At 38.5% G+C, this 16,759-nt stretch overlaps 1 protein-coding gene across 1 annotated transcript; it reads left to right on the forward strand.

Annotated features, from left to right (window-relative positions):
* Positions 1-155: 155 nt before the first annotated feature.
* Positions 156-16,312, forward strand: ZBTB49 (zinc finger and BTB domain containing 49). The gene is made up of 8 exons (XM_010228000.2): positions 156-175; positions 1,151-1,324; positions 2,707-3,812; positions 8,963-9,009; positions 12,654-12,727; positions 13,478-13,560; positions 13,665-13,826; positions 15,577-16,312. The coding sequence occupies exons 2-8, from the start codon at positions 1,173-1,175 to the stop codon at positions 16,239-16,241; spliced, it is 2,289 nt and encodes a 762-aa protein (XP_010226302.2). The 5' UTR covers positions 156-175; positions 1,151-1,172; the 3' UTR covers positions 16,242-16,312.
* The last annotated feature ends 447 nt before the right edge of the window (positions 16,313-16,759 follow it).

Genomic DNA, 16,759 nt, shown 5'->3' on the forward strand with positions numbered 1-16,759 from the left:
GGCGGCCGCGGGCCCCTGGGGTGCCGCTCGCTGTGGGGGTCGGCGCCTCGCCCTGAGCTGGGGCCTCCCGGGGCTGCCGAGGGGCTCTAGGGCTTTTGCAAGGAGGGTCTCGCGCGAATAAAGGAGTTTTCCACCAAGCGGGTGTTACGTGTTCATTTTAAAACCTGCCAGAAAGGTACAACAGGAATAAACGTGCAGTAGGAAGAAGTACAGTGTGATGTGACCGGAGGAAACGTGAATGGACCGGGAGGAAATAAATTGCAGTCGTGCAGAAGAATTTAAATCAGGAACTTTTAGCGTTGGTCAGAATTGGGAATGAGTGACACTTTCTTCCCATTCTTTGCCCATGTTAGTCATTGATTAACATAAAAAGAAATGTAGCTGCTAATTGCTGAAAAGTGTGGAGTCTTCCTTCCACACTTGAAAGCGTGAAGGGGAAAAGGGTCATCCTCTGCTTTAAAATATGGAAGGGTAGAATGTAAACGTGGATTTTGTGGGAATAAGTTGTTAGTTGTTTTCTTTCTCACCTGTTTGATAAATGGCTTTTAAAAAAAACATCGTCTTGCTAAATCAAAAATTACAATTTTTTTTTCTAGTGAATAAGACCCACGTGGGAAATGTATATAGCTAGGACAGCAAAGAGATTGATATGAATGTTAATACTGATGAAGCTGATATAAAACTGATACTGCAAAGTTTACCCATTACTGTTTACGTAGATGAACTGATGTTTTTCTCTGCAAATGTTTCCATACTGTATATCTTGTAGGTCTGATGTGTTCTTACCTGAAAATGTAAATCCTGCCAAGGTTGTCTAAATTGCTTTGTGTGTGTGGTTAGAGTCCAGTCTATTTGCAACCCCATTAATAAACATTTTTTTGCAGAAGCTCACTGTATTAGGCAAATATTAGGCAAAAAATCATTAAAAACAGTGTTTTTTCTCTTCCTATATTTCTTGCTTTGTAGACACAAAGTAGTAGTGAGCAGTTCTGTTATTTATCTTTAAAAGAGATAAATGTTTAGATTCAGGTCTAGACTGAAGTCTGTTTCCTTTGGGAGTGAAAGAAAATTGTAAAAACATTCTTCATATTCTACATTTATTTTGCAATTCAGTATTAAGAATTCATGTGAGCATTTTATTTCGTTGTAGGTAATTTGTATGATTTTCTAGCATGGACACTGTCGCTGGCCATAGTTGTCATCTTCTCCAGCAGCTACATGAGCAGCGTATTCAGGGTCTTCTCTGTGACTGCATGTTGGTGGTAAAAGGTGTCTGCTTTAAAGCACACAAAAATGTATTAGCTGCTTTCAGTCAATATTTCAGGTATGTAGTAAAAATATTTACTACTAATGAGCAGAATGCTATCAGTTGAGTTTATCTCCAAGAGTTCTTTTTTTTTTTTTCTCTGCTATTTACAGACTATAGTAACTATTAGGGTTTAAAGGCAAACAACAAATTACTTGGCCAGAAAAAAAATCCGTATCTGATGTTTTTCCTAATTTAAAAACCGAGATCATCCTAATTTATCTTCTTGACATATCTAGTTAACTGCTGGGCGTTTAGGCTTTGGATTTGTCTTTTTTTCAGTTGTTTGCAGTGCCTCATGTAATGGATTCTGAAATTGACCTGCAGCCAATATTTCAGTATAAAAGCATGTCAATTTGTAAGGAGTTGTGTTACTATGTGAACAGAGTCACATGAGGGATATAGTGGGTGAAACAATTCAAATTATCCACTTCTGTTTGATAGCGGCCAAAACTAAAATTGAATATAGGTATAATTATCCAATCTCTACTTAGAGCAAATTCTCACAGAGACTGTGTCTGTGTTAGGTGGCTCATTAAGCAATGGCACTGATTTCTTTTCCTGTAGCTGGGAGTAAACTGGTAGATCCTGAAGTTTTTAGGCCTTGCTCTTGAAGCATCTCTAAAGCTTGACTGCCAATTCTAATGGCAGAAAAAGACTTTTGTATTACTACAAGGGGGGAAAAGGAAACAGGTTGATTTAAAATTTTTCTCTTAGTATTGTAATGCTGCTGTTGAAAGGGATGTAAACTTTAAGAACTTCAGCTGAATTTTCAAAATAGTAGAGGAAAATTAGAGATTCAACTAGTATTATAGTTCTCTGGGGCGCTGGTGAACAATTCATTTAGACTCTCAAGTGGCGTGTGCTTAGTGTAATTCTGGTTCTCATCTAGATAGTATATGCTGGATTTATGGAAGAGTTTGAATCTGTGCACTGGCGTCAGAGTTGCAGGCTGGGGATAGCATAAGTGCACTGGCGTCAGAGTTGCAGGCTGGGGATAGCATAAGTACAGGGATACGTCTGAAACCCTAAAGTTTTGAAGCTTAAGCACAGACTCCTGTTTGCTTAAGATTCGGAGCTCATTGAAATCGTGTTCACCATTAAAGAAAGTTGGGGAATTATCCCAGAAGAGGAATAATCAAGTTAAGGTTGTGTTGGCTTTTTTTTTCTTTTTTTTTTTTTTTTTTTCTCTCTGTAGAAAGATAGCCACACAGGAATAGCCTGACCCCATTTCTATATCATTTTTGTGGGCGTACCAGGTTAGAGACTGGGGATTTTGGTGAAGGAGTTTCTGGTTGAGGCAGGGCGCCAAGCCACTCAATCTAGGACTGATTATGCAAATGACTACTTTATGTCAAATAACATAAAATAATATAAAATACTCTGCCTTATTTCATCAGGACTCTTTTTCAGAATTCTTCAGGCCAGAAGAATGATGTCTTTCACTTGGACATTAAAAATGTAGGTGGGATAGGCCAAATCTTGGACTTCATGTACACGTCTCACTTGGATCTTAGCCAGGACAATGTACAAGCTATGTTGGATATTGCGCAGTGTCTCCAAGTGCAAAATGTGCTAAACATTTGCCACACCTTTCTAAAATCTTCTACAACCATTGAGCAGCCAGCCAGCATGCCTTGTAATAGTGTATTTTCTCTGCAAAGTACTTTGACTACAGATTCCAGCTGTGCCAGTGACAGTTATGGAACAAACCTACTGCACGAATGTTCATCGGACACACAGGCTAATAAGGCCTTGATTGAGCACCATTCCCATGGATCACAGTCTGTTAATCTTCACGTGCCCTCAGGTGATGTACAGAAACAGCCACATGACTCCTTAGATGGCAGTTGCACAGAACTTCCTTTTAAACAGCCAAATTATTATTACAAACTACGCAACTTTTACAGTAAACAGTTCTACAAGCAAAATGCTTGCTCTAATCATGAGAGAATAGCAGAGCAATCATTTTCTTACAACACATCTACAGAAATAAGCGCAGCAGAGAATAATTCTTGTACAGTCAATCACCCCGAATGTATTCTGGAAACCTCTGATCATTTACCTTCAAACTTTCTGGTTCAGTCCTTGAATGAAGCTCCTCCAGACCAAGGTTCAGAAAGCACGTTCTTACAGCCCGCCAAGCAGATGCGTCTGAAAAAAGCAGTACACCTCAAAAAGTTAAATTTTCTAAGATCTCAGAAGTCTGCAGAGCAGCCACCTGAGCCTAAAGGAGATGACAGTGGAATAACAAGAGTAATTGAATCTGTAGATGAAAATGCCATGGGGGTGACAAATGTCAGAGTTACTGAAGAAAAGGAAACTGAAGATCTAGGTAATTCAGAGACTTTTGAACAAACTGTTGAAATGGAAAGATCTCAAGGCCCTTTGGAACAAGAAGGGCAATCACAGACTCTCCAGGCGCAGAGGCAATATGCTTGTGAATTATGTGGGAAGGCTTTCAAGCATCCAAGCAATTTGGAGCTTCATAAACGGTCTCATACAGGTACAGTTATTTGTCTGCACACCAAATATTTGAATTAAAGAGGATATTTTGGGGTGTCTCTTGATTTAGAACTGCTGATTACAGAGCAGCTTGCCAAAGTGTTTCTTCATGAATAACTATATAGAAAAGAAGACTGTAAGACTGACTGCAGTTTAGCATGCAGCTTTAATTGTGTTAAAGATTTCCCCTCTTTTTTCAGGGTTCTTTTTCAAAGAATGTTGTGTGATATTTCAATGAAAATTTAGTGTTTTAGCCTGCATTTGGAAGAGGCAGTGCTTCTGTATGTTTGCAGAATGAATATATATGTGTTTCTTAATTTTTCATTCTGTGGAAAAGGCATATATGTTTGCACTTTTTGTGCATATGTATATCTTTCCTCCATCCTCTCCTCCCTATAGTATTTTTTTCGTGCCTGTTATCTGATTTCATCCAACATGACAGGCATATTTTAATTTTTTACAAGTTTTAGGAATAATTGGTCAGGAAGAGGGAGGGAGCATGCAGAGGAGCCCCAGCTGAGGAAGAGTCTGAAATCAGTAAAACATGAGTTTGCCTTAGAGAACTACATGAGATAGAGACCTTATCGGTACTCCAGCTATGAGTAACTTGTCAGAATTTGCTCTTCCTTAGACATCCTTATTGTTGGAAGAATCTGAATTTCATGAGTTCTGGTGTCCATTAAGCTACTTTTTTTTTATAAGCCTGATTCCTGAATGATAGACTTAATTGCCTTATATTTCTGAGTCCCATACATTATTTAAAATAATTTTAGAAGAGGTAAACTAAACTTTGAGCCTTGTGTAAAATATCTTCAAATCCTGCTTGGACGCAGTCCTGTGCCACGTGCTCTAGGTGACCCTGCGTGTGCAGGGGGGTTGGACTAGATGGCCTCTAGAGGTCCCTTCCAACCTTAAGCATTCTATGGTGCTATGATTATAACTTAACAAGGGTGAGAGGAGAGGGCTGGGTTTATAAAGATTATAGAGAAAACAGACAAGAGCCCCCAGACAGGATTTTACAGTTTTTATTTCTTTTTACATACAACATGAGCAGCAAGCACCAGTGTAGGAAGTGGAAAAAGAAGAAAAGAGTTGTAAGAATTAGAAAGATTATTTAGATTTATTTCAGTTAATTTCTCTCTTCTTGTTTGAGGTGTTAATATTTACGCATGGTTCCGCTCAACTCGAGCTGTGGTTGATGTTTTATGTTCCTCAGCACTGCCTTACGTGAACACGTAATTAGCTTATTTATATATAGTGTAGGAAAACTAATCCTAGAGTTGGATTTTTGTTGTTGCTGTCCTTCTCCCTACTAATTTGAGTTTAGACTGGATCCAGGTGTTCCATGTCTGTTTGGATAAGTTTTGTTCTTCCAGTAGCTTTCAAAAATGCCATATGTGCTAATGTCAAAGTTTAAGAACATGGGTTTAACAAGTAAGAAGCACATCAAGGAAAGATGAGAAAATTGAGACAAAACTATGACTGGGCATACTTTTTTTGGTTTTAGGTATCGAATTGGTGCAAAAATACCTGAAAATTCAAAGTAAGCTAGTGAGTAGCATGTTAATGAAGGAAGGCTCTACAGCCTTTTATACAGGGCACATCTGTGTCATTAATATTAGGTGTTCTGCTACTTAAGTAATAATTTAGTATATCATCAGAACCATTTCTGTCATTCCAACCATCACTTCAGAAAGCATTGTTAAATATCACAAGTTTCTATCTAATCTTTTAAAAAACAAAGTTCATTTTCTGCAATTGAGTAGAAGAGTAAGCAGGCATCTAAGTGTTATAGTGTGTATAGAAAGTCCTCCAAGTCCGGGTTTGGTGAACAGATGTCTTGAGGACCTGACTTTATCAGGAAGCCCATAAACGACAACCCTTTCAACAATGGTGTTTCGGTTGCCTGGCTGTGGGGAAAACACACATGAAATTCTCTTTCCAGGAGAAGTAGGATTGCTAAAGAACTTACAAGTTAGCATAGTTGGATTGAGTTCCCTCTGTGAAATGCAGATATTCTGGATGGGTTGGCTGGTCTAATTAAGTTCCTAGTGGGTATTTAAAAGAACCTCAAACAGAACCTGTTTGATGGATTGTAAGTTTGATTTGGAGGTTAGAATTTGTTTTCATTAGATAAACTAACTGCTGTGGTAGAATCTGTATGAAAAAAGGGAATCAAATATGTTGCTCTTTCCCAGTAACATCTAGTTAGTGTCCTCCCCCAATACCATATAGGTATTCTATTTTAGAAAATATTTTCAGCAAACACTTAGTAATGAAGAAGTGGAAAGAACACTGTTTATAGGATGGAGAAAGCCAGAAGCCAAGCTCTGCTTTGATGTAATATACCAGGGATCCCCAAGCTTTTCATTGTGAGCTTTGCTTGAGCATCTTGAGCTTTGCAAGTGCTCCATGTCTCGCTGTGTCCCTCCCCAGGTCACCCTAGGAATACCACTACTGCCTTCAGGTCTTTCACTGCTGAAACTAGAGCACCCCAGATTAAATACATTAGATTTGACCCCGTTACTGAGCGCTTTACCTTCATCTCTGTTCATCTCTTACTACAGACTGTATTGAACAAGAAGGTTGCAACTGAAGTTAGAAGACATAAAGCAGAGCAAGGGTTTAAAAGTAAAGTTCTTTGGATGTTTGTTTAAGCATGCTCTTCAATGTAATTTTTTTTTTCCCCAAATTTCTCAATTGCTGTTAATCTACCAGTGCTGTTTGAGAAGATTTGTGAGACTGTTGATTTTCAATAGGGTTCTGCTTAGGAATTTAGTCTTAGAATCATAGAATAATATAGGTGGGAAGCAACCTCTGGAACTTATCCCGTCCAACCCTCTGCTCAGAGCAGGTCCAATTAGATCATGTCACTTACGACCTTTTCCAATCAGGTTCTGAATATCTTCAGTGACAGAGTATCCACAACCTCCCCAGGTAACCTGTGCCAGTGTTTGACCATACTCACGATGGAAAATTTTTCCCTGCACCTACTCAGAATTTCCCATACTCCAGTGTGTGTGTTGCCTCCTTGCACCATCAAGGAATAACTCAGGAAGCAATTAGCCTCGCTGTACCTGAGGGAAGCTAGAAAGCTTGAGTAATCTGGTATTTCTGGTAGAATTCATTCCTGAAACAGGATACTTGATGTGCCAGGTGGTTTGGAATTTTATACAGATGCAGAATTGTTCTCCTGGAGCTAATGTGATGTTTCTTTTGCAAACAAAACTTAATTTATCTTTATCAAGGGGGAAAAAAGAACCAGCTATCCAGAAAAAAAAAATGTATGTATGTCGGTATTGTTCTAATTAGACTGCATGTAGCCTGTGATGATGGTTTGGAGAAGTTAGAGCTTCCAATTCCCTCCTTCACTCCAACATAGCTGAAGGCAGGGAGGACTTTGTTCAGGTGATGGTCTTTGCCAACAAGACCTTTTTGCAGTACATCATTTTTTTCAGAAATTGCCAGAAAATTTCATCCTCCGACCCGAGTTATCCCAGTGCTTTTATGGTTGTCAGAAGCCTTCCCAATTCTCAAAAGCCCTGGCTCCCTGTTTGATCCATTTATGGTTGTGCTCTCAGTACCAGAATTTAGTGTTTTGTGCCTTTAAAGCCATAATGAAGTCAAGCCTGTGTATCCTTTTTAAATGAGTTATTGTTTTAGGGTATTTTTGGTTGAATAAAAGCTTTCTCAAAATTGCCATTGAACTTCTGCTTGTTAAAGAATGGAAAAAGTAGGTTTAGGCTCAAGCTGCTAGAATAGCTGGGGGGTTGCTATCTGTCTGTGAAGCTGTATAATTTCCAGTGTTGACTCTGGGGTTCAAAATCTAAAAGAATTGATCCAAGAAGTTAGAGATTAGAAGTTAGAGAAAAATTGAGTCCTTGATGCTGAAATTTATTTAAACAGCATTGTTTCTATTTGGCGGGAGGAATGGAAAATGGAAATTAAACACTTAGATATTTTAAATGGTGCTCTTAATACTTAGAAGAATGGAGAAGTACTGATGCAGAGATAGTAACTTCATGGAAAATAAAGTTAGAAATGGCAAAGAGAGGTTCTATAAAATCAGGAAAATGATTTAAAAAAATAAACAAACTCTTGAGACAGGTTTTAAATTATCACTAATCTGAAACACAGTCCAAGATTTCTCCTGCTTCTGGAAATGAGTGCATTTAAATCACAGTTCTTTAGCTACTCTGTATCTTGGGGCTAGATAAGGTATGTATTGTTTTGAAGGGATAGACAATCTCATGAGAATATCCATGGAAATCTGATTCAGTGAATTCAGTAGTAATTGAATTTTTTTTTGAATATTCTAACAGATGCACAAATACTTTATCAACAGTGCAAAAATCAGGAAACCAAAAACAATTTAGTAGAGAAATGATCTTTGTGAATTATTTAGCAGAGAAAAAAGTGATTCAAAAAGTATTTCAAACTGGCAGAGAATTGACTTAGTGTGCAGTCTCTAGACTGAGAGTAAAGTAATTTTCAAAAACTTAATTGGATTGCCACTAGCTTTTTTGTAAAGCCTGTTTTGCTTTGTAAAGCAAATGTTTTTGGGATTCAAGAATAGTGCCTTTATATAAATTCAGAGTTCCTGGAGCAAAATACTTTGCGTAACTATCAAGTACTGTTTTGTTGCATAGGATAACTAAGAATTTTAAAGCAAATGTTTGTTGGAAGTGAATAGTTAAATGTTGATCGGGCACAAAAACGGATTCCTTTCAAATTAACTTGACTGCTTTTCAGATTGAGTTTGAGAGGGCCTTTGTGCATACAAGTGGCAGACTGATGCACTTTCCGTAGTTTTTGTTGTTGCTGCAGCATAGCCCTGTCATTTTCTGTTTTTCCTGAAGGTGCGCGTCTTGCTTCTGGAAAAAAAATAATTAAAAAATGATAGAATTCCCATTCATATTGAAACTCTTCTACTGAAATTAAAATAAATAAATAAATTCTGTTTCTAAGGAACACTGCCTTAAAGGTTTAATGCTAAATGCAGAATCTGCCTCTTAAATTTTCCCTTGAATACATGGTGTCCTTTTGAGGATATTTTTACTTTTACATTATATGTTTTAAAAGGAAGCATACCAAATTGAAACATTTGTATTCTGTTGCAACTATTAGAAGTTCTGTTTCTTCTCCTTTTAGGTGAGAAACCTTTTGAATGTAACATTTGTGGGAAACACTTCTCACAGGTGGGAATATTTTATTTTATAGTACTTACACTTGAAAATGAAATGCATCTATATATTGATTCTGAAAATAAACTTGAATGGTTTCAGGTCTATAGATTTAATACCTTAGCTCAGACCTACCTTACTTTACCGATAAAATATTTAGATGTATCACTTGAAAATATCAAATTTAAAGTTTTACATTTCTTTGACATGTTTTATTTCTTTGATTCTGTCCACCCGCAGATTTCTGTTATGTATTTTCATCTTTCAGTGAATGTTTACCTACCTAGAGCCACAACTGTGTTTAAAATACAGAGAACATACCCTCTCAGACTGTGCTTTTACCCTATGCTTAGGGATAAGTTTTGAATAGCTTTTCACATAAATGTCTGAAACAAATACACATTAGAATTTTATATAATTTACTGTGTTCATAATACTGTTTATTTTCCTAGATGGCAAAAATGAAGTGTAGTTTTTGAAGGTCAGCTAAAAGGTCATCTGTATAATTGGGCTCCATTTCTATCTGTAGAAGAAATTTTCAGCAAAGTCTACCTTAAGTTAGAAAACAGCTATGTTTAGAAAAAAAAGAATTAAAAAAACTCTTTTAATTCCTTTTCCATATCCTAACCCTTAGTTGTCTTAATTTAACTTCCAATGCTTGCTTATAATTCATCAGTAATTCTACAAACATGGTGCCCAATTATCTCACTTAGGTTTCCAAAATTTATGCTTCTGTTTCAATTTTCTGAACAACCCTGGTTTTTCTACAACCCCAGTATTTTTGCTTGCCTGTTCCCCAGTTGGGTAGCCCACCCATGGGGCTTCCTTGGCCAAGGAAGGATTTGGGGCAGTTTCACACTCCGCTCCATAATCACCCTCATCTTCACTGGGGGTGAATATGGCACTACCTGGCAGGGAGCAGTACTGTGGCGTCTGCCATAGCAGCCCAGTTTGAACGGAGCTGGGGCTGCTTCTCGGCCCTTCCACAGAGCAGTTTCATTCATTTCAATTAATAACCTCTTAGGGTATGGGAATGGATATTCCCCTTGACCAAACTGCATTAAAAGTGCTTTGGGGAATGGTATTTTGAAGACTTGATTATTCCTGTGGGGGAGAAGGAATAAGAAATTTCACATCTGTGACAGATTCTTCATAAAACATGCATTTTTCTAACTAAAAAAAAATAAGAGGAAATTCATACACCCTTTTATACACTCTTAAACAGCTTCCTTCCCTCAGTTGTCTAAAGGTATAAGTGGATAAATAGAAATGGAAAGTACTGATACTTCCAAAATGTGACCCATAATTTTCAGCTTGCACATTACATTTTTTTTCTGCTCGTAAAAGGCAACTTGCACACCTCTGAGATGCTCTTCTTTTCATCATGCAAATAAAGTAAGGCCCCACATGCTAGAAAGTCTTTCCTGCTTAAAAGACCGATTCTGATGATGTTCCATGTTTATCTCTTCAGCCTGCCCACCCCGAAACAGTAACACTTGTCTTATTTCAGCTGTCATGTGCTGCATTTTTGAGGCAGTCCTGCCTAGACAGCTCCTGCTTTTAACTGATGCTAGGTGTGATGCAATGTGAAACAACATGGAGAAAGCAGGGAAAATTGAAACAGGAGCTCGTTACAAAATAATGAGCAAAATACAAAATAACAAAGCAAATAACATAAATGTCTGATTTTTTTTTTTTTGAGAAAAAGGGGCCTTTTGCACATCCAAGCTTCATTTTCCCTTATTTCTAGCACACAGCTTGTTGTTATGTGATGCTTTCCTGGCTGGTGCTCGAGCCTCATCCCCTGCCTGCCTCCCTCTGCATTTGGGGGATGCATTAGTGCCTTCTCTTTAACCCATGCCAGGTGCAAAGGGCAGTGAATCAGGGTAGCAGCTCTCCTCCTGGTCTCTGCATTTATGAGAGGTGCTGTGCGAGCAAGGCCAGTAAGAGGATGCTTCTCAGCATGTTTGGTTTACTTTTCACTGAAATGCCAGCAAAAACGTTCTTCTACTTTTTTTCATTTAGACAGCGTATTCTGCCTTAGCCAAGCTTGTACTTCCACCTTACAAGCGTAAGAAGTGTATAGGTTGTTGATATATATGTGTATTTAATCTCTTAACAGTTAATAGCAAACTAGTGTCCTCATGAGGAGGAAGCTGTGTATTTTGCAGGCTTACAGTCAGAAAGTGGACCTACTTGCTACTCTGTGTAGAATGCTTTTATGTTAGCCTAAAAATGCCTGTGTAGAAGCTACTTCAGAATAACTGCTGCACTTCAAATTTACACCCTGCCTTAATCCAAGTTAGCTTTAAAATGCTGAGGTTACGGTTGTTTTTCTGGCATGAGAGGAGGCAAAGGTTGTGTGTTTTGTATGTCTCTCTTGGGTGGACCTCTGTATAAAAATGCTCTCTTTTTGCAAAGTGTAAGTTACTCCATGGAGAAGCTGGTTTAGTCCATCTCCTTCTCAAAGACGGGGCTGCAGGTTCTGGGAATTCCTTTGAGCCCCGTCCTGGTGCCTCCCACTGAGTGGATTTCAGTGAGGGTTCCTGCCTGCGAGCTTGGGTTGGTTACAGAAAGCTCTGGCAGGGTGCAAACAGTGACTTGTTTAATAGTGTCCTCTGTGTGTGTTTGTCTGCAATGCTTTAATTTTGGTATTTCATAAAATACAATTAGAATAAGTGCTCATTAAATATAATTTTTATGTAAGGGAGTCAAAAGAAATTGCTGACAGATGGCATTTCTCTTGCCTTGCTGTGATTAGGGAGGTTCACAGTCATCTTGGCATCCCCAGTTTTCTCTCCTCCTTGAGGAGACTTAATTTGAGTTGTGCTTAAGACTAGGCTGCTCCCCAGCAGAGCCCCACGAGGTTCAAAACTGACACCATTTTGGGGGAACATTTGCAGTTCTTCAGACTGGATTAGCTATATCTTGTGCTTCGAGAACTGGAGCATCAGTGGATTAGTTGCTCAGAAGACCTAGTGGTTTCAAGGGAATATTGGCGTAGCCGAGGTGTGTTGGTCTGGTTGTCGTTCTGCTTTCCCTGTAGACTAGCATGATCCCTGCAGGACTGGGAGATGTGCAGGGAAAAGCAGCTGCCAGTAACTTCATTCGTTCACTTTGGTACTTCCTGTGCTGTTTGCTTTTGTAAACGGGCATGGCCTTGAAACACTTAGAACCAAGTTCTGTATGGGTGGAAGGAATGTTTAGCTTTTATTTTTTTCTTTTTAACCCCATGACAGGTGAATTCAGACATCCTGATATAACAGTACTAGGCCAGGGCAAAGAAGACTAAAATGTATTAAATTGCTGGTAAATTTCAGTAAACAATCTAGATAGTGTCCATTTTTTTCAGCTTTAGTTGCATCTGTCCTAAAACATAGGTCTTTTTTCTTCCTCATTGTTTGGTTCCAGGCTTCGTTCTTGCTTTTTCTTTTTTTTTTTCCCCCTCTCTTTTTTATTGTCAATGTGTAATTGCATATTTAGGAATCTACGTAGTGGTCTGCCATACAGTTACAAGTGTTTCACTATCTACATATTTTGTATTCTTCACTGCTTTAAAACTAGGAATAAAAAGCTGGTCTGGTAGCTCCCATTGTTCTTTTTATCTGCATACCCGCCAGTCTAGGTGAATTTAACTGTTTACATCCTTGTCCCTCCAGGCAGGTAATCTCCAGACACACTTACGTCGACATTCTGGTGAAAAGCCATACATTTGTGAAATCTGCGGGAAGCGGTAAGTGTGACTGCTGGTCGTGCTCACGTTAACCGAGGAAAAATTAAATGTTGTGTTCACGTTTTCTTGCATCTTCTCTTGACCCTTAGTTTCTCAAGCTAAGGCTGCAGATTTGTTTTGTTAAAAGCTGATAGGGTTACATGTGTAGCAGTCAGTTTAAAATAGATAAAAGTGTGTTGCTGTATAGTCTCAAAAGGAGAAACATGTCAGTACGTTCATACAGGCTGTGGTCTTACTTAACTTTTTGTATATTGGTGTCTTCTGGTAAAGACAGACTGTTGTGTGTATGTGGACAGTCTGGTTCCTAATAGATGCATTTCTCTGCCTTGCCATAACAGCTTTTCTTTTTTTTCTGTTTTTTTTTTTTTTTTTTGTCATGTAATTTAAATTCATGTTAAATTTTATGAAAATTATGCTGTAAGAAAAGCTTGACAGATTTAAGCAAAGTGTTAAGTACTGCTGCCTTTTGCTAACCAGCAACACAATAATTTAGCAGTGGCATTAATATTTAAGCCGAGAGAAATGCAGAATAAAGTTCTAATATTAAAACCGTTTTTGCATTTGTAGCATCAGTTTAAATGGACATTGCCAACTTCAGAATATTTTTCTTAAATATATCCATTGGGGTGTCTTAGATTTTAATCTTTGCAGAGATCATCAGGTTATGGTTGATTTCCATGTGATACTCAGTTTAGGAAAATATAAATAAGGAGCTTATACAGACAGTTTGGTTTCCATATTCTTTTCCAGATTTGCTGCTTCTGGTGATGTTCAGCGTCACATTATTATCCATTCCGGAGAGAAACCTCATCTGTGTGATATTTGTGGCAGAGGTATGTAAAAGCCAAAGTTGCTGCCTCCAAGCTGTTTTTTTTTCCTTTTTTTCTGATTGAAATGTAAGGAGTCATTAATCTCAATGTTTGACATATTTTTCTAGGATTTAGTAACTTCAGTAATTTAAAGGAACACAAAAAGACCCATACAGCAGATAAAGTATTCACCTGTGATGAGTGTGGAAAGTCATTTAACATGCAAAGAAAATTAGTGAAGCACAGAATTAGGCATACGGGAGAGCGACCCTACAGCTGTTCAGCGTGTGGTAAGATTTGTCATGCATTTTTTTGGTGTGTGTCTGTTTTTTTTTTTTTTCTTAAATAGTAAATAGGCTGTACTGTAGCAGCAAATAACAAATAATCACAATGATTTTAAATTGGAATACCTTGTTGTCAAAGTTTTTCACAAAGCCTTCTATCTTGCATGCTTCAATTTATCATTTGATTTACTAAGCTCTTAACTATTGCAGATAATTGAAATTCACTTTTGAATTTAAGGAATATGTAGAAGAAATAAGAGGAATCAACGTTGCATGTATACATGCACTTTTGGTATGGAAATACTGATTTATATTGCTGCTTCAAAATATCATTTATGTTCAGTATTGCTATTTTTCTTGGAAAATTAAGTATGTCTTCACTGTCAAGAGAAATCATCTCTTTTTCTAGAATAAAATCCAAACTTCACACCAAAGAATACTGTTTTTCCAAATCTGCTAGATCATATTTTCAGTTGGTCTTAAAATTGCTCTTTAATCAATGATTCATCCTTACAGAACGGAGACCCTAGTTCCCAGAAATTGCATTGTCTATCTGTGACGTTCCTTAGCATCCTGCACAGAACTCGCTTTTCTGCTCATAAGTGCTATTGCAGTATAAGTACGTTCGTGTTCCAAAGAACGAGCTTTCGAGGGAGATGGTTATTACATGGCGATGCCAAACTGCAGCATGCTTCTCTTTAATGTCTTTAAGCAATAAGAAAAATTTAATTAGCAGGAGATCTTGCATCAGAGAAAAGAAATGCAGATGCACAGGCTATGAAAGAATAAACACACAGTTACTTGGCTGACATTGTAGTAGGATTATTTTTCCCTTGTCTTGTAATGGTCTTTTGATTACTTTTCCTATTAGCCAGGTCATTGTATTGAGAGGCCAAAAATATGGTATGACGAGACCAAAAACTAATTCATATTATGCAAAATTTCCCCCTGTATTATTTTGGAAATTTGTAATTTTGCTTTTCCTGTTTAATGTTTCTTCCAAAGAATAATCATGGCAATAGCACAAGAAGAGTAATGCCAATAATTAATCTGCTCAGTCACCTATAGATCAAAATAAAATAGTCCTTACGCTCAGGCCAGAGTTCTGCTGCACTGCTATACTTTGTCTTGGTTCAGCTTTAGTCTCTTATTTCATTGCAGTGTGGTATTAAATTATTTGATCATGTGGCTCAGAGAATAGATGGAGTTGAGCATTTTATTGTCTTTTAATATTTACAACAATGACAAATTACAGTATTAACACTAGTTCTTTGGTTTGACTCTGTCAAAGTGAACTGCTGTGTTGAGTTAGCTCACAGTTAACCTGGAAGCTAACTCTGTCCATTGGCAGGTTGTGAGTAGTTCCTCTGTAATGAACAAATGGGTTTGATGATGCAGTTCTCGTTGGAAGAATCTGTTTGGAAACTTGGCACGAGGCTGACAGAAGACTGACACAAAGTGAAAGCAGCCACAGCTTTCAAACACTAGTGGATATTCCTGGAAACAAAAACTTTATAAAATGTCAAGAAACACAACACGTCAAAACAGGTCAAGAAGAAGAAACAAGTAATTGAATTGTTAAAATAGCAGGAACTTGCCTGAACCTATTTTAGATAAAATAGCACAATTAGGAAAATTCATTGCTTATCATTTGATATTGTCTTGAATATTTATGCACTTATGCACTTATTTTTGCACTCTTATTTACACACTTATGATAAGAGCAACATGTAAATATCTCACTTCTGTCTTGTAGGGAAATGTTTTGCAGGCTCTGGTGACCTGCGTAGACACGTGAGGACCCATACAGGAGAAAAGCCCTATACCTGTGAAACGTGTAACAAATGCTTCACTCGCTCTGCTGTTCTGCGGCGGCACAAGAAGATGCACTGCAAAGTCTCCGAGGAGGGTCCAAACACGCTAGATGAATATGCTCAAGGGATCGAAGCTTCTGATCTTGACAAATCTCAGAGCTCCGACTCATTTGCCCAAGAAATGTCTGTTACTTTGTTACCAGTGTCAGTTAAATTTCGCCAAAGTGGTAATTCAACGGAATTCGATAATTCTGCAGATTCTTACTGTAAGTTGCGCTCAATGATTCAACACCACGACTCAGCAAACCAACAGAAACTGAGTGTGGATTCTGCAAAGCTGCCGAAAGCTCCGACCCAGCAAACTCCTCCCCCATCTTACGCTTACACAGACGTGGACGCGTCCTCTGCAGAGGAGCCCCTGCAGGCCGATGGCATCTCCATGCTGCGGTCATCGCTGGGCGGCTTGGACAGCCACTGCAGTGATCCGCTGGGCAGCCGGGCAGCAGCTGCTGTGTACAAGGGTAACGAGGGACCCTTCTTCTCCAGCATGACCCTCTGGGGCTTAGCCATGAAGACTTTGCAGAATGAGAGCGAACTGGAACAATGAGGACTCGGGGTACGAATCAAAACTTCTTTGAGGCGTTCCATGTGGAAGTGGAGCCGGTGCTGTGATGACCGTGCTCTAGCAAGGGCTGAGGTTTCATACTGCTCGGAATCGAGGTGCGTGTGCTCAGAGCGCGCTGCAGGGCTGCCCAGCAAGGTTCACCTCCAGCCCGGGGAGCCCTCGTTCCTCTGGGCCTGCGCCACGTCGCTCGCGTGTCGCCAGGGCTTGTCACCTTCCCTTCAACCATGTGGTTCTGATCTGCCAACGGAAGGAAGAATGTTTCCTAATTTAGGGGCAATTCACGTATGGATCGTCAGAGTTGTGCGAAGATGTACATATGAAAAGAGGAAAAAAAATGAACAAATCACTAGTGAACCGGAGTTTGAATAGTGGCTTTCTTACCAGTAGGACTGTTGGTTTACATGACTTGAGTGTTGTGATGTTAAAATTAAATGTTAAATACCAGACAATATTTGTATAGAGCAAAGTAACTGTATATCTAGAAACTTTATTTTTTTTTA

This window comes from Tinamus guttatus, unplaced genomic scaffold (assembly GCF_059628265.1).
Source record: "Tinamus guttatus ecotype Peru unplaced genomic scaffold, ASM5962826v1 Tinamus_guttatus_pri_ptg000052l, whole genome shotgun sequence".
Lineage (NCBI taxonomy): Eukaryota > Metazoa > Chordata > Aves > Tinamiformes > Tinamidae > Tinamus > Tinamus guttatus.

Excerpts from the sequence above, each read along its gene's own strand:
- ZBTB49 (XM_010228000.2), top strand. The coding sequence starts at position 1,173 with ATGGACACTGTCGCTGGCCATAGTTGTCATCTTCTCCAGCAGCTACAT. Across the intron at positions 3,813-8,962 it reads TCATAAACGGTCTCATACAG|GTGAGAAACCTTTTGAATGT; the intron begins GTACAGTTATTT and ends TTCTCCTTTTAG. Across the intron at positions 13,561-13,664 it reads GTGTGATATTTGTGGCAGAG|GATTTAGTAACTTCAGTAAT; the intron begins GTATGTAAAAGC and ends ATATTTTTCTAG.